Raw genomic sequence first — 22,115 nt, 5'->3', positions numbered from 1 at the left:
GTGTATGTGTATGTGTATTCGTATGTGTATTCGTATGTGTATGTGTATGTGTATGTGTATGTGTATGTGTGTGTGTGTGTGTGTGTGTGTGGGTGTGTGTGTTTGTGTGTGTGTGTGTTATCTCACTCTATCTTAGTACACAGGTCCAATAGGGATATTGGACAATACCTGTACTGTACAGTGGTAGGTCTGAATGCCAGTTACAATGAAAGATTCCCCATTTCTTGGCAGGAGGTATGGAACCTCTTTGCCTGTCTCTGTCTTTCTATTTCTCTCTGTTTATCTCTCTCTCATTATCTTTGTCTCCCCAGTCTTATAATCTGTAAGGATCCAGAGCTGCCCAGGAGTTAAGGGAGGGAGATAAGTCTAATTAGAAGTGTACTTGGCTGTGCAAATATTTCAGACAGGCTCTGCTTGTGCCTGTTGTCTGCCTCTAAAAAATAAATGAATATATAAAGTTAATTCATTCCCCCTTTTGATAAGTTTTAATGTCACGTGCACAAGTAAAGTGAAATGCCTTTCTTGCAAGATCTTATTCTAACAATACAGTAATCAATATCTGTAGTACTATAAAATAAAGTAAAGTAGAACAAAGCCACACGAGAAGTAAAAATAATAAGAAGAAGAACACGAGAAAGTAAGTAAGTATTGGTCAATTCCAATACGATATTTGTGTGTGTGCGTGTGCGTGCGTGTTGGAGTGTCAATGTGAGTGTGTGTGTGAGTGAATGTGTCCTGTGAGTGTGCAAAACGAACAATAACAAAATCTCATTTGTAGCTCTATTGTAGTTTGAAAATGTGCTTTGAAGTTCCTTAGGAGTGTTTGAGGAATTAAACTATTGAAACGTTAGCCAAAACAAAATGGTATCCGCTGTCTTATAGCCCTATCATTAAACTGAGTGCTGCACTTCTAAACGGAAACAGTCCTCGGACGGCCTGCATTATATTACCATTTGTCTTGAGGAGAGACCGTGGGAGCCTTCACCACGCAGTTACACAATGTAAACTGGGAGCTGAATAATCAGACAAGGAAATATACATTTTGAACATGCATCTGATTATCATCCCAAAGGCCAATGTCTTTGTGTTGCACAATGCACAATGTTATGAATCTGTTAAAAATAGCATTGATTTAGTTATTTCTTCCGGCAGTCAGGTGTCAGAGCAGGCACGGCATGGGGCATCCATGGCACTGGGCTGGCATTAATGACCAAGCCTCCGGGGGCTTGGCTTGGTGAGGGGTGAGCAGGGGAAGGAAGGTGATGGCTGCGTGAAAACACAAATACCCACCATGTCCTCCATAACTGGTCTTCTGATGACTGGTTATTAATGCCTGCTGTCAGGACCAGTGTGGTTTAGCAGCCCAGAGGGAGGTAAATCAGATCCGTCTTTACCTGCCAGCAGCACAGGGACAGTCTGTGTTGAGATTTTGTGTCCACAGTGTACATATCCATCCACGTAGGTGTAAACTCTCCTTGCAATGAAAGGACTGCTCTGCTCTGTCTCCTAGTTTTTGACTCTCCTGGCTTATGTAATCAAAGTTATATATCAGTCTCATCAATCTGTTTTATGTGGATGTGTTTGGAAAGAGAAAAGTCAATGTGTTGCTAACGCTCTCTCTCCATCTCTCTCTCTCTCTCTCTCTCTCTCTCTCTCTCTCTCTCTCTCGTTCACCCCAGGATGGCTCCAAGCAGAGGCAGGTGAGGCAGAAGAAGACTGTCTCCTTCAGCTCCATGCCCAACGACCGTAAGATCAACAGCACAGCCGCCTGCATGGCCTTCATGATGGAGGGCTGCGAGATGAAGAAGGTGCGCTCCAACTCGCGCATGTACAACCGCTACTTCCTACTGGACCCGGACATGCACTGGCTCCGCTGGGAGCCCTCCAAGAAGGACTCAGAGAAAGCCAAGTTGGAGATCAAGAGCATCAAGGAGGTCCGTCTGGGGAAGAAGACGCCTGTGCTGCGCAGCAATGGCCTGTCCGACCAGTTCCCAGATGAGTGTGCCTTCTCCATCATCTATGGGGACAACTATGAGTCTCTGGACCTGGTGGCCAGCACGGCTGATGTGGTCAGCACCTGGGTGATGGGCCTCCGCTACTTGGTCTCCTACGGGAGGCACATGGTAGATGTGGTTGAGCCTAGCCAGCCCAGCCTGAGGACCTCCTGGATCGGATCGGTGTTTGAGCTGGCTGACATGGAGAGGAATGGCCACATCGACCTGTTTAGGGCCACCCAGATCATCAAGGGACTCAACCCGGGCATGAAGGAGTCCCGGATAGAGTTGAAGTTCAAGGAGCTCCAGAAGGCCAAAGACCAGTATGGGGAGGACATTGACATGGAAACCTTTGTGGAGGCCTACTGCGAGCTGTGCACGAGGCCAGAGATCTTCTTCCTGCTGGTGCAGTTCTCCAGCAACAAGGAGTACCTGGACAGCAAGGACCTGATGCTGTTTGTGGAGGTGGAGCAGGGCATGGAGGGCGTGACGGAGGACATGTGCCGGGGCATCGTCCAGAAGTACGAGCCGTCCACCGAGGGCCGGGAGAAGGCCAGCCTCTCCATTGATGGCTTCACGCACTACCTCCTCTCCTCGGAGTGTCACATTTTCGACCCCCAGCACAAGCGGGTGTGCCAGGACATGAGCCAGCCGCTCTCCCACTACTACATCAACTCTTCGCACAACGCCTCCCTCCTAGAGGACCACTTCTGGGGCTCCTCCGACATCAGCAGCTACATCCGGGCCCTGAAGATGGGCTGCCGCAGCCTGGAGGTCATTGTGTGGGACGGCCCCGACAACGAACCTGTGGTGTACGTGGGGAACTCGGTGGCATCTCAGCTAGCCCTCTGCAAGGTCTTGGATATTATAAACCAGTATGCATTTGAGAGCTCTGAGTACCCCCTCATCCTCTGCCTGGTGACACACTGCTGTATCCCCCAGCAGAGGGTCATGGCCCAGCACATGAAGAAGATCCTTGGAGACAAGCTGTACTTGGATTCCCCCAGCTCAGAGGACCACTACCTACCCTCCCCAGAGGAACTCAAGGGTAAGATCCTGCTGAAGGGCAAGCGGCTGCCCCCAAACTACCCCGAGTCAGAGGGGGAGGTGACTGATGAGGAAGAGGGTCTGGAGATGTCCAGGAGGGTGGGGGCAGATGATAAAGACCATCTCAATGGCCTTGGCTGCAAACGGCTGAGGCTGTGTAAGGAACTGTCGGACCTGGTCTCCCTCTGTAAGTCAGTGCAGTTCAGGGACTTTGACATCTCCAAGAGGGATCAGAAATACTGGGAGATGTGCTCTTTCAATGAGGTCGATGCCAACAGGTTCGCCAATGAGTTCCCCGAGGACTTTGTGTGCTACAACAAGCGCTTTCTCTCCAGGGTGTACCCCACTCCGATGCGGATCGACGCCAGTAACATGAATCCCCAGGACTTCTGGAAGTGTGGTTGCCAAATTGTAGCCATGAACTACCAGACCCCGGGCCTGATGATGGACCTCAACCTGGGATGGTTCAGGCAGAACGGGAACTGTGGCTACGTGTTGCGGCCGGCCATCATGAGGGAGGAGGTGTCATACTTCAGCGCCAACGCCAGGGAATCACTGCCAGGGGTGTCCGCCCAGCTTCTCCACATCAAGGTGATCAGCGGGCAGAATCTTCCCAAGCCCAGGGGCTCTGCTGCAAAGGGAGACGTGGTGGAACCCTACATCTATGCAGAGATCCACGGCATCCCGGCCGACTGTGCCGAGCAGAGGACCAAGACGGTCTCTCAAAACGGAGACAACCCTGTCTTCGACGAGAGCTTTGAGTTCCAGATCAACCTGCCGGAGCTGGCGGCACTACGCTTCGTAGTGCTGGACGACGACTACATCGGAGACGAGTTCATCGGCCAGTACACAATCCCCTTTGAATGTCTGCAGCCGGGCTACAGGCACATCCCCTTGCAGTCGCTGACGGGGGAGTTCCTACCCAATTGCACCCTGTTCGTACATGTGGCCATCACCAACAGAAGGGGAGGGGGCAAGGCCCACAAGAGAGGCCTGTCGGTGAGGAAGGGCAAGAAGGCTCGTGAGTACACCTCCAGCAAGACCACCGGTATCAAGGTGGTAGACGAGCTCTTCAGAGCATCCACCCAGCCTCTGAGGGAAGCCACAGACCTCCGGGAGAATGTCCAGGTAAGTACTTAACATTCATAATATGTACAAACTTTTATCAATTCTTTGAAGGAGCATTAAAGGCAGGCACTTTCCCTTGCATACATTACATGTGGAAATGACACCAAGTTGGGTGATGTGGAGATATTAAGCAGTCGTGATTGCCTCTCAGGCTGCATTTCCATAATGGAATACGATAAAACTGTTCAATCATTCCACGACAGATAGAAGGAGACACCAATTAGGAGTGAGGGAGCCTGGGAAGAAATAGTATAGCACAATTAGTAGCTAGACAGGTGACCCCTTAGCACCGCACTGAATAGGAACCAAACGTTGTTGAGGTGACTCTCAGCTCGTTCTCTGTTTGTCGCTCCGATGGATAGAGAAACGTTGCTAATTGTGTTGTATTTACGTGATGTAAAAGGCAGGAGCCATAAATGAGAATGTCACTAAAGCTGGACAATTAAAAGTTTTGTGTAAAGTGTCATCATTAAGTGGATGATGGTCTGTGTTAGGCTTTGTGAGCACCCTTATGAACCCCCCACAGAAATGATAAATGACAAACCAGTCATGTTTCATAATAGCTTATGAACCCCCCCTTCTCCCACTAACATCACCCCTGAGATTATAAGTAGCCATCAATTTATGTTTTGCAATAGTTTCTATTTAGATGTTTGTCAGGATTGGATGGCAGTTTGAGTACAGCTTGTAAATTGTTGTTGTCGTGATTGAAGGACATAAAATGAAGCTTTTCTCTGTCTTGTCTGGTCTACTGTCTGCCTGTGTGATGATAAAGATGGGAAGTGAGGAGGCTTTACACGCCCTGTATACTTTGTACATCAGCTGTCTGGTTTAGACTGGTAGGCCTCTTGTCCTGCCTGACAGATTTGAGAATAGACTATTTCTCTGGATACTTTGAACTTCATCGGGGTCAGACGTCGATTCATAGTTCGTTGACATTAGAGGTCGACCGATTATGACATTTTTTTTTTTCACCTTTATTTAACCAGGTAGGCTAGTTGAGAACAAGTTCTCATTTGCAACTGCGACCTGGCCAAGATAAAGCATAGCAGTGTGAGCAGACAACAAAGAGTTACACATGGAGTAAACAATTAACAAGTCAATAACACAGTAGAAACCAAAGGGGGAGTCTATATACAATGTGTGCAAAAGGCATGAGGAGGTAGGCAAATAATTACAATTTTGCAGATTAACACTGGAGTGATGAATGATCAGATGGTCATGTACAGGTAGAGATATTGGTGTGCAAAAGAGCAGAAAAGTAAATAAATAAAAACAGTATGGGGATGAGGTAGGTGAAAAAGGGTGGGCTATTTACCAATAGACTATGTACAGCTGCAGCGATCGGTTAGCTGCTCAGATAGCTGATGTTTGAAGTTGGTGAGGGAGATAAAAGTCTCCAACTTCAGTGATTTTTGCAATTCGTTCCAGTCACAGGCAGCAGAGTACTGGAACGAAAGGCGGCCAAATGAGGTGTTGGCTTTAGGGATGATCAGTGAGATACACCTGCTGGAGCGCGTGCTACGGATGGGTGTTGCCATCGTGACCAGTGAGCTGAGATAAGGCGGAGCTTTACCTAGCATGGACTTGTAGATGACCTGGAGCCAGTGGGTCTGGCGACGAATATGTAGCGAGGGCCAGCCGACTAGAGCATACAAGTCGCAGTGGTGGGTGGTATAAGGTGCTTTAGTGACGAAACGGATGGCACTGTGATAGACTGCATCCAGTTTGCTGAGTACGCCGATACCGATTATTGGAGGACCAAAAAAAGCCGATACCAATTAATCGGCCGATTTTTTACACTGTATTTGTAATAATGACAATTACAACAATACTGAATTAACACTTATTTTAACTTAATATAATACATCAATAAAATCCATTTAGCCTCAAGTAAATAATGAAACATGTTCAATTTGGTTTAAATAATGCAAAAACGTAATGTTGGAGAAGAAAGTAAAAGTGAAATATGTGCTATGTAAGAAAGCTAACGTTTCAGTTCCTTGTTCAGAACATGAGAACATATGAAAGCTGGTGGTTCCTTTTAACATGAGTCTTCAATATTCCCAGGTAATAAGTTTTAGGTTGTAGTTATTATAGGAATTACAGGACTATTTCCCTCTATACCATTTGTATTTCATTAACCTTTGACTATTGGATGTTCTTATAGGCACTTTAGTATTGCCAGTGAAACAGTATAGCTTCTGTCCCATTTCACTTCGGTTACACCAGCCTCAACAGCGCAATGCTTGACGCACAACGAAGAGCTGCTGGCAAAACGCACGAAAGTGCTGTTTGAATTAATGTTTACGCACCTGCTTCTGCCTACCACCGCTCAGTCAGATGCTTGTATGCTTGTATGCTCAGTCAGATTATATGCAACGCAGGACACGCTAGATAATAGCTAGTAATATCATCAACCATGTGTAGTTAACTAGTGATTATGATTGATTGTTTTTTATAAGATAAGTTTAATGCTAGCTAGCAACTTACCTTGGCTTACTGCATTCGCGTAACAGTCTCCTTGTGGAGTGCAATGAGAGAGAGGCAGGTCGTTATTGCGTTGGACTAGTTAACTGTAAGGTTGCAAGATAGATTCCCACGAGCTGACAAGGTGAAAATCTGTCGTTCTGCCCCTGAACGAGGCAGTTAACCCACCGTTCCTAGGCCGTCATTGAAAATAAGAATGTGTTCTTAGTTGCCTAGTTAAATAAAGGTATAACATTTTTAAAAATCGGCAAATCAGCGCCCAAAAATACCGATTTCCGATTATTATGAAAACTTGAAATCGGCCCTAATTAATCAGCCATTCCGATTAATCGGTCGACCTCTAGTTGACATTGCTTTTACATCCCAGGTAGGTTATGGGCTTTTTAACTCCATCAACAACACTTGATTTGCCCGAGGAATGGAATGGACCTGGTTCCTTAATAAACCAACTGCCACAGCTCTTGGAAAATAAAAGCTGATTCTAAAAATGTGGAAAACACGGAGCATCATAAAACTCATTATACATTTCTCTATTTGAGTCTTCCCTCTATTCTTTCTGAGCTCCATTTCTACTATCTTTCTTAATTGGATTTCTCTACTACAGTAGCTCATGAGCACTTGTTTCATGTGAAGGATTTTAGCGTTGCATCAACTCGACAATAGCTCTCTTTTTTTCTGAAGAAGGACATTTTCTTAATTAATATTTCTGCAATGATAGTTTGTTATGAATGGCGTTCATGCAAATATGTGTTCTCAAGGGTTGAGATGGTAGTTTACATAAAGAAGAACTGCAGTGCACACCCATAGCTAGGTCTCAGCGGAATTCAGAACAGTACTTATTATGATGATTGGCAGCAATTTTTACACGGTCTCTCCAAGCGCTGAAAAAGCTATTGTAGTACCAGTAAATAACAAATGTATGATTATTAGATGTTGTGTTTGTTAGCGAAAGAAGGAAACTAGGTCACCATGTATCTTCAGTCTGTGATCGGTATGAACCCAGGTACGTAGAGCTACCTACTTTCTCAGCTCCCAGATGCTCTGTTTTCAAATCACTATCCCAGTTATTTGCACGATTGACTCCTGATCTCAGGTACTATACTTGGTAATCCTCTCAGAGCCTTTAGGACTGTCTCCAGACCTGTTGTTGTTCTGTCTCAGCCTAAACCCCAACATTGCTGGAGAGCTGTGATAGGTCTGTTCTCCCGCCAGCCAACCTCAATCTGGGCCTAAGGACATGGCAAACAAGAGCCAAGACCACAATAACTAAGCAGGGGATGTGATTAGAGATCATGTGGTGTGCTGTCATACATTTTTCATTTGTGGAAATTGATGCAGATGGTCTTGACTCTCTATTTTCCAAAAAGGGTATCTCGTTTACCCAGGCACTGTTACAAAAAAGAGAGATGTTGTTGTGTTCCAGACTGAAAATGAAAACTGTAATTTTGGGGAATAGTTTTCCTTATAGTGTCGGTACGGATGTGATAAGTGGAGGGTAATTTTAAGGCAAATGACCGGATACAATCTATACCAGTAAATAGTATGTTTAGAGAAATGTTTTCTTGTGAAGCAGCTGGACACATTTGGGGACTCGATACAAACCTCATGCAGTTGTTAAATGTAGATGGAAGCAAGATTCCTGACACAGATACTGTCAGCTAATCATTTTGTCACACTGTATTTGGATAGTCCAGATTTTCCATCTCTAGATGCTCTACAGATGGGCATACTAACTGCTTGTTGAGGTTGCGGTTAGGTTGAGGTTTAGAAAAAGGATTAGGGTAAGGGTTAAGGTAAGGGTTAGGGTTAGGGTTAGTAGATAGTTGAACTGATAGTCCATCTCTAGATGCTCTACAGACTACCCAGATAAAGTGTCACCAGTCATTTTATTTCAAATCTGTGCTTGTGTGTGAGTCAGAAGTTGTGATTACACAATGTTCAAAATAGGCCAGTGACAATGACTCAGTCTATGCTAACACCCCCACACTAAACCGGGGGGGGGGGGGGGGGGTCTATACTAAGCATGAAAATGATACACAAGCCAGATATGTTAGTTGTGACGTTTCTGTTTGCATGCAGGAGCTATTCATTTTTCTATCATGAAGCCAGAACTCGTGAAGCCAATTACGATTAGGCAACTGGTACAGCAGGTGACCAGATCTGTGTGTGTGTGATGGTGTTTTTGCCAGCATGCACAGCAGCTGCCCTGATTCCTGAAAGGGAGATGTCAAATGTCCATCTCCCTCAGAGGAACAGCGATAGAAATGGGCAAACAGCCTTTTCAATAGACTGAAAAGAGAGGCCTCAGGCCTGATGTTGAGATGGATGGCGTCAATAACGCACTGTGGTTGGCATCAATGCTTTCTTGTAGATGGTCTCCCCAGTTGGACCCTGCCTGTACCCGTAGTATACAGTTGAAGTCGGAAGTTTACATACACCTTAGCCAAATACATTTAAAGTCAGTTTTTCACAATTCCTGACATTTATTCCTAGTAACAATTCCCTGTCTTAGGTCAGTTAGGATCACCACTTCATTTTAAGAATGTGAAAATTCAGAATAATAGTTTTATTATTTATTTCAGCTTTTATTTCTTTCATCACATTTCCAGTGGGTCAGAAGTTTACATACACTCAATTAGTATTTGGTTGCATTGCCTTTAAATTGTTTAACTTGGGTCAAATGTTTCGGGTAACCTTCCACAAGCTTCCCACAATAAGTTGGGTGAATTTTGGCCCATTCCTTCTGACAGAGCTGGTGTAGCTGAGTCAGGTTTGTAGGCCTCCTTGCTCGCACACGCTTTTTCAGTTCTGCCCACAACTTTTCTGTAGGATTGAGGTCAGGGCTTTGTGATGGCCACTCCAATAACTTGACTTTGCTGTCCTTAAGCCATTTTGCCACAACTTTAGAAGTATACTTGGGGTCATTGTCAATTTGGAAGACACATTTGCCACCAAACTTTAACTTCCTGACTGATGTCGTGAGATGTTGCTTCAATATATCCACATACTTTTCCTTTCTCGTGATGCCATCTATTTTGTGAAGTGTACCAGTCCCTCCTGCAGCAAAGCACTCCCACAACATGATGCTGCCATCCCCGTGCTTCACGGTTGGGATGGTGTTCTTCGGCTTGCAAGCCTCCCCCTTTTTCCTCCAAACATGACGATGGTTATTATGGCCAACAGTTCTATTTTTGATTTATCAGACAAGAGGACATTTCTTCAAAAAGTACGATCTTTGTCCCCATGTGCAGTTGCAAACCGTAGTCTGGATGTTTTATGGAGGTTTTGGAGCAGTGGCTTCTTCCTTGCTGAGTGGCCTTTCAGGTTATGTCGATATGGGACTCATTTTACTGTGGATATAGACACTTTTGTACCGGTTTCCTCCAGCATCTTCACAAGGTCCTTTGCTGTTGTTCTGGGATTGATTTGCACTTTTTGCACCAAAGTACATTCATCTCTGGGAGACAGAACGCGCCTCCTTCCTGAGCGGTATGACGGCTGCGTGGTCCCATGGTGTTTATACTTGCGTACTATTGTTTGTACAGATGAACGTGGTACCTTTAGGCATTTGGAAATTGCTCCCAAGGATGAACCAGACTTGTGGAGGTCTACAATTCTTTTTCTGAGGTCTTGGCTGATTTATTTTGATTTGCCCATGATGTCAAGCAAAGAGGCACTGAGTTTGAAGGTAGGCCTTGAAATACATCCACAGGTACATGTCCAATTGACTCAAATGATGTCAATTAGCCTATCAGAAGCTTCTAAAGCCATGACATCATTTTCTGGAATTTTCCAAGCTGTATAAATGCACAGTCAACTTAATGTATGTAAACTTCTGACCCACTTGAATTGTGAGACAGTGAATTATAAGTGAAAAAATCTGTCTGTAAACAATTGTTGGAAAAATTACTGCACAAAGTAGATGTCCTAACCAACTTGCCAAAACTATAGTTTAACAAGACATTTGTGGAGTGGTTGAAAAATTACTTTTAATGACTCCAACCTAAGTGTATGTAAACCTCCGACTTCAACTGTAAGTGAAGGTAGAGGTTGTGGTGCTAGGGGCAGGAGGACCAAGAGACGATGGGAGCCCCATCCCATTGGATGATATAACCACCTGTAGAGGAGACCAGAGCTGGCAGCTGGAAGCGTCACACAGTGTAGTCTGGGCTCCATTAAAGAGCCTCCTCTGCCCTGAGACACACAGGACAGAGTAAAGAAGGGAGACTTAAAGTAGACTTCAAGTCTTCTTCGAGAAGGCCTGCGTTGAGGGTGCATGGTAATGAGAGAAACCTCAGCACACACTGTCACAGCACCAAAATAGCACCACAATAGCACACCCATTCATGTGTAAATGCATACATGCAGATTGATGCTGTATAGTGCAATCTTTTTATTTGATTTTTATTTTATCCCCTTTTCTCCCCAATTTCGTGATATTCAATTGCGATCTTGTCTCATTGCTGCAACTCCCCAACGGGTTCGGGAGGCGAAGGCTGAGTCATGCGTCCTCCGAAACATGACCCGCGAAATCGCGCTCCTTAACACCTTCCCGCTTAACCCGTAAAGCCAGCTGCCCGCCACAAGGAGTCGTTAGAGCGCGATGATCCACGTAAAGCCCCCCTGGCCAAACCGTCCCCAAACCCAGACGACGCAGAGCCAAATGTGCGCCGCACTATGGGACTCCCGGTCACAGCCTGTTGTGACACAGCCTGGGACCACTGCGCAACTCGGGAGTATAGTGCAGTCTTTTAATTAAAATGTGTAAACACACACAAGTCACTCTGGATAACAACATCTTTTAAATGACATTATTTGTTCTTATTTGGCCTACAATCACACCCCGTAATACGCATGGAATGGTATTAAGAAATGCATTATCACACTTCAGTGACCTCTGACAGAGAGTGATGGATCATCTCAAAGAACTACTTTTCCAGGTGATCTACCCTAAACAATAGCAGAGTGAAGTGTGTTCCTCTCACAGGGGATTGGAGAGGAGGAGAGTGGGAGAGGAGACTGGCAGTTACAGGCTCTGTAGGAGTGGCAGGAAATCCATTCAGGTTCTTTAGGATTTAACTCTCCCTTTCCTTTGTGTGTGTGTGCCTTTGTGTGTGTGTATGCGCATACACTGTGTGTGTGTGTGTGTGTGTGTGTGTGTGTGTGTTTGAGACAGAGAGAGAGAGAGATAAATGGGACAAAACACCAAATTGAGACTGCATGCAGAATTCTGAAAAAATATCCTCCATGTGCAATGTAGAACACCAAATAATGCATGCAGAGCAGAATTAGGCCGATATCCGCTAATGATCAAAATCCGGAAAAGAGCCGTTAAATTCTACAACCACCTAAAAGGAAGTGATTCCCAAAACTTCCATAACAAAGCCATCACCTACTGGGAGATGAATCTAGAGAAATAAACAGAGAGTACACAGTGGCAGAATACCTGACCACTGTGACTGACCCAAACTTAAGGAAAGCTTTGACTATGTACAGACTCAGTGAGTATAGCCTTGCTATTGAGAAAGAGAAGACAGGCTATATGCACACTGCCCACAAAATGAGGGAGAAACTGAGCTGCACTTCCTAACCTCCTGCCAAATGGATGACCATATTAGAGACACGTATTTACCTCAGATTACACAGATCCACAAATAATTTGAAGACAAACCCAATTTTGATAAACTCCCATATCTACTCAGTGAAATACCACAGTGTGCCATCACAGTTGCAAGATGTGTGACCTGTTGCCACAAGAAAAGGGCAACCAGTGAAGAACAAACACCTTTGTAAATACAACCCATATTTATGCTTATTTATATTCCCTTTGTACATTAACTTAACTATTTGCACATCGTTACAACACTGTATGTAGACATACTATGACATTTGTAATGTCTTTATTCTTTTGGAACTTCTGTGAGTAATGTTTACTGTTCCTGTTTATTTCACTTTGTATATGATCTACTTCACTTGCTTTAGCAATGTAAACATATGTTTCCCATGCCAATAAAGCCCTTGAATTGAATTGAGAGAGATTTAGAGAGAGAGAGAGAGAGAGAGAGAGAGAGAGAGAGAGAGAGAGAGAGATGCCTATGTATGTTTCCCTGCAGAGTGTTGACTGGAACACTGTAACAGGCAAGCAGGCAGACGGCCCCACACTCTGTTCCTGCGGCATGCGTTCCAGTAAAGGGCCTGCTGCATTCACTCCCAACTCCAAACTGCAGTCCGGACAGTGAGAGAAAGAGATTAGAGAGAGAAACGAGAGAGAGGGGGAAAGAGAGAGAGAGGAAGAGAAAGAAAGGGAGAGAAAGAGAGAGGGGAACAAAAACAGCAGTGAAACCAGACACGCAGTTCTCATTTGGGGAATGTAACTTTGGAGGGGTGGAGGAAGGGATGAGGATAATTAAAGACAGTGGCTAACTGTTTGGTTCTGTGGCCCTGCCTGCAGTCTGGATACAGTATGGAGTTTATAGAGCAACAACAACCACACACTCAGGTGCGTGTACTCACACAAACATACAGAGACAGACACAGGGGCGTGTACTCACACAAACATACAGAGACAGACACCGGGGCGTGTACTCACACAAACATACAGAGACAGACACAGGAATGTACTATGCGCACACACAGGCACACAGAAACACACGCACACATGCACAAACACTCACACTCTTCCGCAAACACACACACACCGGCACGTGCACACACACACAAACATCTACACCTACACTACAGTGAGTAAACCCATACACATTTCCCATTCAACAGTAAAAACCTCTCTCCTTGGCTGTGCTTCCTCAGCCGAGGGTGTTAATAGCTTTAGTTGAGGCTGTGTGTGCATACAGATGCCTATGTCCAGGAAGGTCGGCCCACAGCCATCCTCCAGGGGGAGAAAAGAGCCTTTCTCCTGGGCCGGAGGTCCTTCAGGGGACACAGCCCCGTTCCCACACTGCCTGGTTTGTTGAACGCTTCCCAAATACCATCACCACACACTCTTCCTCCCTCAGTCTGTTGTTTCTCACCCTCCTTCTTTTATTCTCTTTCCCTTTTTCCCCCTCTTTTCCTCTTTGTCTTACGACTGGTTTTCCCCACTTGTCTCTCTTTCTCCCTCCCTCCCTCTCTTCCCTTCTCACTCTATCTTTCCAATTTTGGTCTTTGTCTTTCATCCCTCATTGCTTTTTTTCTTTCCCTGTTTATTTGGGTGGGCCAGTGAATGGTGATATACTGTGTGAATAGCCTGGTGGGCCCGAATCAGGGCTCAGATTCCCATGCTGGAGAAAACAATGCTGGGCTGTGATGTGAACAGTCACGCAGGGCTGGAGGTGCAGGCAGAGAGGCAGGCGTTGTGGCAGGGCCAGAGCCAGGGACAGGCCAGGGGAAGTGAGAGGAGAGAGGCTGGGAGCAGAGCAAGGCCAGGCAGCCTGCGGTGGAGGCTCCAGGGCCGCGTTGCACCACTGAACAAGCAGGCTGTGATGTCATGGGAACCGCTAGGTTCACTAATGAACACAAACGCAATCAGGTCTGTTCTTTCTCTCCTGAGGTTTTCTCTGACCTGAGGAGAGTATCAGGATACGGTGGACCACATTTATCTCATGTGTAGAGTATGGTCTTGTGGGACATTTTGGTCACAATGATTACTGGTTTTTAAGTTGCTGTGGGCAATGTAGTAATAATGGTAAACTTGGTCCATGATCACCATAGAATCAACGAGACATCCTCTCTGTGTTTGAATTGGACCTTGGGTCCGCTACCTTACAATCCCTTTCAATATTTACAGATTCTGTGATGCTAACCCTCATCCATGATCCTCTCTGTTTATTTACCAGAATGCCATGGTGTCGTTCAAGGAGCTGTGTGGTCTGACGCCGGCGGCCAACATGAAGCAGTGTATCCTGACCGTGTCCACGTGGCTGATGAACAGCGAGCGAGCGCTCAGGGTGACCGTGGACCTGAGTCAAGCCTACCCCACCATGGAGGCCCAAGGGCCCGTCCCCGAGCTGCTCCGCAAGGTCCTCAACGCCTACGACATGGTACGCTATAGCAGCACCACATAGGCATAACATGCACTGCAGAGCTACCGTTCTGTTCAGGTCTATGTTGTATTCAGAGAGATACACTTTGTGGGTAAATGCTGAACGAGTAATGCAAGGTAATGCAACGTTCATTGACGGTTCATAGGCGTGTGAACGTTATTCACCAAAAAGGTGCTATGAAAAGAAAAACGCATCACAACCTGGTAAGGTGACAAGCTACAACACCCTTGTGCACTATACAGTCTTAAGAGTCTGTTGCACACTATGCCTTGAAATAATACTATCAGTGTTGGAAAAAGTTATAAATTGTTAGCACATTATGACACAGCAAGGCAACATGCCACAGATGACCTCCACCACAGGGAGTGAACAAACCATTTCCTATAGCTACTGCAGCGCTGTGATAAGCACTAATTCATTCCGGAGGAGTTCGCCCTGCTGCGCTTCCGCGCGGCTTCCCATCATGCCCTGTGCCTCCCCAAGCCGTCACTCTCCATCCTGGCTGCTGTCTGATCTGTGATGACAACCAGCTTATTCATTATTCACCAGGCACCTACTGGTACAGGCCAACACAGGGGTGGTTAAAGTCCCCCCCCCCCCCCCCAGCGCTCAGAGCAAGTCAACACCCCACTATTCCACCCCCCTGATGGAGATTGGTTTGACCTAATTGAACTGGGTCATCAGAGAGGAACTGTTATGGTGTTGTAGCTACATGACATTACCGTTCATATCCCAGTCACTCCTATTGCCGACACCTAGAGTGCAACAACCTCATATAAGTTCCATGACTGAGGCTCTAAATAGCTTTGTATTTGAATCAGCTTTCTCCCTGGGCTTGTCTTTGAGTACCTCTTATGGCCCCAGTACATTACATTCACATGTGAAGGGCTTTAATGAAGAGCCTAAATGAAGGGCCTAAAAATAATTCCACTGCTGTTCCATTGCAACATTCCTGTGCTCCCAGCCTCCCAGCGTTAGCTAGCAGAGTCCCGACAGCTGAGGAGATGAATCTACAGTGAGGCTGAGTGTGTCTGAGACAGAGGCTGCCTGTCCTGAGCACAGGGTCAGTCAGCTGAGTGTTACTGTGTGCTTCCAAAGATTAGTCCATTGGCACACGCCCCAATCTCAAGAACAGAGGCTCCAGTGTGTGCTGGTGTGTGTGTGTGTGTGTGTGTGTGTGTGTGTGTGTGTGTGTGTGTGTGTGTGTGTGTGTGTGTGTGTGTGTGTGTGTGTGTGTGTGTGTGTGTGTGTGTGTGTGTGTGTGTGTGTGTGTACCAGCGCTAGCCATTAAGACATTAATGGTTGTCCTCACGTGGACTGGTTGGACGCAGGCGCCGTAACCTAGGAGTGAACTGAGCATCAGCAGATTGGAACTCTGTGGTCAGCGCCCCTGAGGCCAGTCCAGAGAGACCCAGCTCAGCCTGAGCCAATGGGAGGTAGCCCCCTGTCCTGTCTGCTGACCAATATGATCCCAGAGCCAGTGGTCCTGTACCAGCCCACACACAGTGGCCTGCTTCTTGTCTCTGTGCTCTTAACTAAAGTGTGAAACTTCATTAGCGTTCTCCTGACCGCTGGGTCAGGCCAGCTGCTTCTCAGCTGCGTCTGTGGGAGGGAGAGAGGCTGTAAAAGCAGAAGGTTTTCAGATCAGGCCACAGATAAAGCTGTAAGGCTGGCTCAATGCTTCCAGGAACACAGGTAGGGGACCAGATGGGGGCTGCATCACAAAATGGCACCCTATTCCCTATGTAGTGCACTACTTTTGGCCAGAGCCCAATGGGTCCTGGTCAAAAGTAGTGCACTAAATATGGAACAGGGTGTCATTTAGGATGCAACCAGACTGTTCTCACCTCCTGTCATCTACTGTGTCACCACATGATCAGGACTCTGTCATCAGTTGCCGTGTGTGTGTGTGTGTGTGTGTGTGTTATGTCTGACTGTGTGTGTGGGGGGGTGTGCATGTTTTTTGTCTTACTCTGTGTGTGTGTGGGGGGGTGCATGTGTTTTGTCTGACTCTGTGTGTGTGTGGGGGGGGTGGGGGGGTGTGCATGTGTTTTGTCTGACTGTGTGTGTGTGTGTGTTTGTCTGTGTGTGGGTGCATGTATTTTATTCTGACCGTGTGTGTGTGGGTGCATGTGTTTTGTCTGACTCTGTGTGTGTATGTGTATGTGTTTTGTCTGTCTCTATCTCTGTGTGTGTGGGTGTGATTCCCAGGGTCTGGCCATAGCAGAGGGAGAATTTTTTTTATAAAGAGCCAATGATCAAAGGACTTTGAGAAATGTTGACGTACCCTCTTTCTCTTCCATCGAATGTCTCAGAAGAATTTCCCTTTAGACTTTGTTATTCATTATTCCTATAGTATTCCCCCATGTTTGGCTATGCGTACATTCAATGATCATTCTGTGTGATTCTTTTCTAAGAGGTAGTGTTTCCATTGTCCTGTTTAGCCTTCTCTACAGTAGGACTCATGACATAAGACACAGGAATTGCTTGATGCTGTACGACCTCACTTCCTTTTGCATAATCTTGTCCCCTGTTTATGTCTCTATAGATGATTCAGACGAGCCGGACGCTGATTGAGTCAGCTGATGTGGTCTACTCCAAGCTTACACAAGCACAACGGGCAGGTAAGGCTTTGTACTATTCACTTTACCAGCCTGTCTCATAAGGTCAGCACAAACAGATCAAATCAAATCAAATCAAATTTTATTTGTCACATACACATGGTTAGCAGATGTTAATGCGAGTGTAGCGAAATCTTGTGTTTCTAGTTCCGACAGTGCTGTAATAACCAACGAGTAATCTTTTTTTTACATTTTTTATTTTTTATTTGACCCCCTTTTCTCCCAATTTCGTAGTATCCAAAGAGACGAAGGTCGAAAGTAGTACAGGCTCGGTCGGGAGAGACGGAGGTCGAAAGTAGTACGGACCTCCCGGTCGTGGCCGGTTACAACAGAGCCTGGGCGTTTACCCAGAGTCTGGTGGCACAGCCCTTAACCACTGCGCCCCAACAAATTCTTATTTTCAATGACTGGGCAGAACAGTCATTGTATCTTGTCAGCTCGGGGATTTGAACTTACAACCTTTCGGTTACTAACGCTCTAACCACTAGGCTACCCTGCCGCCCCAGTAGTTAACACCACTACTCTTATGATTAGTGCCATGGGAGCTTTAGTGACCACAGAGAGTCAGGACACCCATTTTAAAATCCCATCTGAAAGCCAGCACCCTACACAAGGCAATGAGATATTCTATAACACCACTTCCAGCAGCATCTGGTCTCTCATCCAGGGACCGACCAGGACCAACCCTGCTTAGCTTCAGAGGCAAGCCAGCAGTGGAATGCAGGATGGAATGCTGCTGGCCCAGGAGATAGAAATACATGTGGGGATTTCATCATAGTCACTGTCATTGCTGTCGTCATCCAGTAATTTACCATTTATCTTCGTGGACTCAGCCCTGGGTAGTTAACACGTCAGTCGGCATGTGAATTCACTCACCGAGCAAGACGGCATTGAATGGAACAAGAGGAGTGAATAAACTGAGTGAATAAAGAGGACAGGAAGGACAGTAATAGATAGAAAGATAGGATGAGGGAGAGAATGGAGGCAGGGGATCGTCAATGCTGTTTCTTTTTTTGAATGGCTTGTGGACAATCGCGGTGTCTAAGGCTTTTGGTGTGTGGTTGTAATTGAATATAATGAGATCTTTTAAGTGCAAAATGGCTCCAAATTAGGGGGCCAATGATTGTCTTTCTCCTGGCTCCCCATCCTCTGCGCGGGGCGGGGCTGTAATTGCAGGTTGCCCCCACTGCAGTACTGAGCGACCGCAGACAGAAAGTCGTCTGCAGACAGACAGCACTCCTAAATGGCAGAGAAGATAAGATGAAGATGCATCGGGATTCCTGATTTATCCTCATTATGTTTGTTTACCTACAGTATTTGTATCTGCCCGCCTCTGAAGGCGAGACATAACACAGATAGTACATCTGCACTGCTAAGCCCATGGATATTAAACAGATGCACGTAAACCAGCAGCGAGGGCACATGTGTACACCTCCTAACGTTTTTATTTGGACAGTGAAGCAGCCTGTAGGGAGGAGGTCAGAGACCTGGCAGTGTGGTGCCAGGAAAACAACCTCTCCCTCAACATCAGCAAGACAAAGGGGCTGATCGAGGACTACAGGAAACGGAGGGGCGAGCACGCCCCCATCCATATCGATGGGGCTGTAGTGGAGCGGGTCGAGAGTTTCAAGTTACCTCCACATCGCTAAGTAATTAACATGGTTCACACACACCAACACAGTTTTGAAGAGGGCACTACAACTTCCCTTCCCCCTCAGGAGGCTGAAAAGATTTGGCCCGGGTCCTCAGATCCTTCAAAAGTTCTACAGCTGTACCATTGAGAGCATCTTGACTGGCTACATCACCGCTTGGTACGGCAACTGCAAGGCGCTCGACCGCAAGGCACTACAGAGGGTGGTGAAAACGGCCCAGTACATCACTGGTGTCAAGCTCCCTGCCATCCAGGACCTTTATACCAGGTAGTGTCAGAGGAAGGCCCAACAAATTGTCAAAGACTCCAGGTTTGTTACAGAGGCATAAATATCACACCACCCCCCCCCAAAAAAAAGCTAACCTCCCTGGTAATGGTGAGAGGTTCGCATGTCTTGGGGGTATGATCTTTGACATTGTAACTTTCTCATCATTATTCATAATTCATTCAGTATTATCTGTAATCATGGTAGTATCCACATTCATTTATTAGTGTTTAGAAACATATTCTATTCTTATTTACAATACAAGTGACTCCAAAATAACACAATACATTATTTACCATTCATTTCTATTGGGCACAGCGTAATCCAAAACACAACTTAAACAAACTGCAAATGCATCCAACAACTTTGTTGTTACAAGCTTGATGTAATCATTGCGTGCTAAGAATATGAGACCAAATGCAAACATTTGGACTAAATTGAAGACACTGTAAGTGAATTGGTCCAAATACTTATGACTCGATACATAAAGTGCATTGATCAGTTGCCGGAGAGGAAGGAAACCACTCAGGGATTTCACCATAGGGCCAACGGTGACTTTAAACAGTTACAGAGTTTAATGGCTGTGACAGGAGACAACTGAGGATGGATCAACATTGCAGTTACTCCACAATACTAACCTAAATGACAGAGTGAAAAGGAGGAAGCCTGTACAGAGTCAAATGATTCAAAAACATGCATCCTGTTTGCAATAAGGCACTAAAGTAATACTGCAAAAAATGTGGCAAAGAAATGAACTTTGTCCTGAATACAAAGTGTTATGTTTGGGGCAAATCCAACACAACACATCACTTAGTACAACTTTCATATTTTCAAGCATGGTGGTGGCTGCATCATGTTATTAGTATGCTTGTCATCTGCAAGGACTAGTGAGTTTTTTGGGGGATAAAAATAAACAGAATAGAGCTAAGCACAGGCAAAATCCTAGAGGAAAAGCTGCTTTCCAACAGACACTGGGAGACAAATTCACCTTTCAGCAGGACAATTACCTGAAACACAAGGCCAAATATACACTGGAGTTGCGTACCAAGACACCATTGAATGTTTTTAAGTGGCCTAGTTACATTTTTGACTTAAATCGTCATGAAAATCTATGGCAAGACATGAAAATGGGTGTCTAGCAATGAATGATCAACAAGCAACTTGACAGAGCTTGAATAATAAAAAAATATATATAATGTGCAAATATTGTACAATCCAGATGTGCAAAGCCCTTAGAGACTTACCCAGAAAGACTCACAGCTGTAATCTCTGCCAAAGGTGATTCTAACATGTATCGACTCAGGTGTGTGAATACTTATGTAAATGAGATATTTCTGTATTTAATTTTCATTAAAAGTGCAAAAAATTCTAAAAACATGTTTTCACTTTGCCATTATGGGGTATTCTGTGTATATTGGTGCAGGAAAAATATATACATTTCATCCCGTTTTTTATTCAGTCTGTAACAACAACGTGGGAATAAATCAAGGGATTTGAATACTTTCCGAAGGCACTGTATATATATATATAATATTCAGAATGAACTGTGGATGGAATGAAAAACATCCATATGTTAACAGAACCAGGCAGAGACAGGGCCTACACGTGTAGACTGAAGACACACTCTATGGTAAAGCTAGACCCGTATGTGTGTGTGTGCGTGTGTGTGTGTGTGTGTGTGTGTGTGAGTGTGAGTGTGAGAGAGAGAGAGAGAGAGAGAGAGAGAGAGAGAGAGAGAGAGAGAGAGTAAGTGAGAGAGAGAGAGAGTGTGTGTAAGAGTGAAACTGAGATGGTTGGGGGGACTTTCAAAGACTTCAGCAGACACTGAAGCAACATGCGGGTCTGCACCACACAGGCCTCCCCTCAGTCACTCAGTAGCAGACTCATGCCCATGCCCAGCCACCTCCATGTGGGCAGCACCATGTCCCTGTGCCAGTGTCGTGCTTCCCGTATACCCAGGAATGGAGCATGAAAGCTGGGCTTGAATCAGAATGCACTCCCCCGCTCCTCCATAGAACAGACCCATAAGAAGCCCTGGGCTAAGTATGGCTGAAACCCCACCAGTAACTACACAGCTATACATTCACACAGCTGTGTCAGTAGTGGGATGTCAAGGGGTGGGTTATGTAATAAGAAAACATTGGGGATGGGGGAACAGGAAAATAGAACCCCCTAGGGGCCCTCAGCCTCATGCCAAACATAACACTTTCTCTAACACCCAGCTCCCTCCCTCACACTCCTCCACTCCAGCATTCACCCAGCCCAGTCCTAAAAAGACATGTCCTGCAGCCCTCCCATGCCTCTGCATCCCAGCTCATGCTTTCTGACAAGCGGGCTGTTTTGGTATTGCTTGGCCAGACGGAACAAAATGGAATGGAAAAAGGAGCGAAGGAGCTACAAACACAGGAAGCTGAAGCGGCTTTATGTTCCTGTGACACACATGGCTAGGCTCTCAGCAGCCCCACGGAGACACGTGGGTTTGTGCCCATAGGCGACGTTGTTGCCGGTGATGTCTGGTGAGGACCTGCCTTACAACGTTGCCTACAAGCCCTCAGTCCAGCCTCTCTCAGCCTATTGCGAACAGTCTGAGCACTGATGGAGGGATTGTGCGTTCCTGGTGTAACTTGGGCTGTTGTTGTTGCCATCCAGGTGGGATGTTCGACTGTACCGATCCTGTGCAGGTGTTGTTACACGTGGTCTGCCACTGCGAGGATCGGCTGTCCGTCCTGTCTCCCTGTAGCGCTGTCTAAGGCATCTCACAGTACGGGCATTGCAATTTATTGCCCTGGCTACATCTGCAGTCCTCATGCCTCCTTGCAGCATGCCAAAGGCATGGTCACGCAGATGAGCAGGGACCCTGGGCATCTTTCTTTTGGTGTT

At 46.0% G+C, this 22,115-nt stretch overlaps 1 protein-coding gene across 1 annotated transcript in view; it reads left to right on the top strand.

The window, feature by feature from the left end:
* Positions 1-22,115, top strand: part of LOC109893323 (inactive phospholipase C-like protein 2) — an 89,147-nt gene that overhangs the window by 52,946 nt on the left and 14,086 nt on the right. Inside the window, exons 2-4 of the mRNA XM_031827310.1 lie at positions 1,680-4,169; positions 14,492-14,695; positions 17,247-17,322. Coding sequence (XP_031683170.1) covers positions 1,680-4,169; positions 14,492-14,695; positions 17,247-17,322 — 2,770 coding nt within the window. The remainder of the gene's footprint in view (positions 1-1,679; positions 4,170-14,491; positions 14,696-17,246; positions 17,323-22,115) is intronic.

Source organism: Oncorhynchus kisutch, linkage group LG6 (assembly GCF_002021735.2).
Source record: "Oncorhynchus kisutch isolate 150728-3 linkage group LG6, Okis_V2, whole genome shotgun sequence".
NCBI classification, from domain to species: Eukaryota; Metazoa; Chordata; class Actinopteri; order Salmoniformes; family Salmonidae; genus Oncorhynchus; species Oncorhynchus kisutch.
This window is presented reverse-complemented; position numbering and strand designations above follow the sequence as displayed.